At 65.9% G+C, this 536-nt stretch overlaps 1 protein-coding gene across 1 annotated transcript; it reads left to right on the plus strand.

The window, feature by feature from the left end:
* The first annotated feature begins 6 nt into the window (after positions 1-6).
* LOC109508732 (tau-tubulin kinase 1-like) lies at positions 7-486 on the plus strand. Its single transcript, XM_019858722.1, has 2 exons — positions 7-192; positions 307-486. The coding sequence occupies exons 1-2, from the start codon at positions 103-105 to the stop codon at positions 484-486; spliced, it is 270 nt and encodes an 89-aa protein (XP_019714281.1). The 5' UTR covers positions 7-102.
* Positions 487-536: the final 50 nt, after the last annotated feature.

Consider the following 536-nt stretch of genomic DNA (forward strand, 5'->3'; position numbering starts at 1 on the left):
GCCGGCTCGCCGCCCACTGACGCCCCCCCCCCCCCTCCCCCCCATGTCAAGGGTCGCAACCTGGCCGACCTGCGGCGCAGTCAGCCTCGGGGGACCTTCACCATGAGCACCACGCTCAGGCTGGGCAAGCAGATCCTGGAGTCCATCGAGGCCATCCACTCGGTCGGATTCCTCCACCGGGACATCAAACCCGTAAAGCGCCACGCCCGCCACGCCCGCGACGCCGGCGCCGAAATCCCGCGCTCGCCGTCCGCCGGGCTCAGGTACGTCTTTTGCGTGTCTTTTGTCTTCCCCCCGTCGGCTCAGTCCAACTTCGCCATGGGTCGCCTGCCGTCCACGTACCGCAAGTGCTACATGCTGGACTTCGGTCTGGCCCGCCAGTACACCAACACCACCGGCGAGGTCCGGCCGGTAAGACGCCTCCGCCTCCTCGCCGCCGTGCTCGCCGGCATGCTAGCATGCGCTCCGCGCTGCGGTCCACTTTGAACCTTTTTTTTTGTTGTTGTTGTTGTATTAGCGTTAGCACGCTCCTTAGC

This window comes from Hippocampus comes, unplaced genomic scaffold, assembly GCF_001891065.2.
Source record: "Hippocampus comes isolate QL1 unplaced genomic scaffold, H_comes_QL1_v1.1 C16557896, whole genome shotgun sequence".
NCBI classification, from domain to species: Eukaryota; Metazoa; Chordata; class Actinopteri; order Syngnathiformes; family Syngnathidae; genus Hippocampus; species Hippocampus comes.

Bases quoted from the DNA above. Each gene is read 5' to 3' on its own strand.
- LOC109508732 (XM_019858722.1), top strand. From the start codon at position 103: ATGAGCACCACGCTCAGGCTGGGCAAGCAGATCCTGGAGTCCATCGAG. The intron at 193-306 runs GTAAAGCGCCAC...CCGTCGGCTCAG, and splicing joins TCCACCGGGACATCAAACCC to TCCAACTTCGCCATGGGTCG.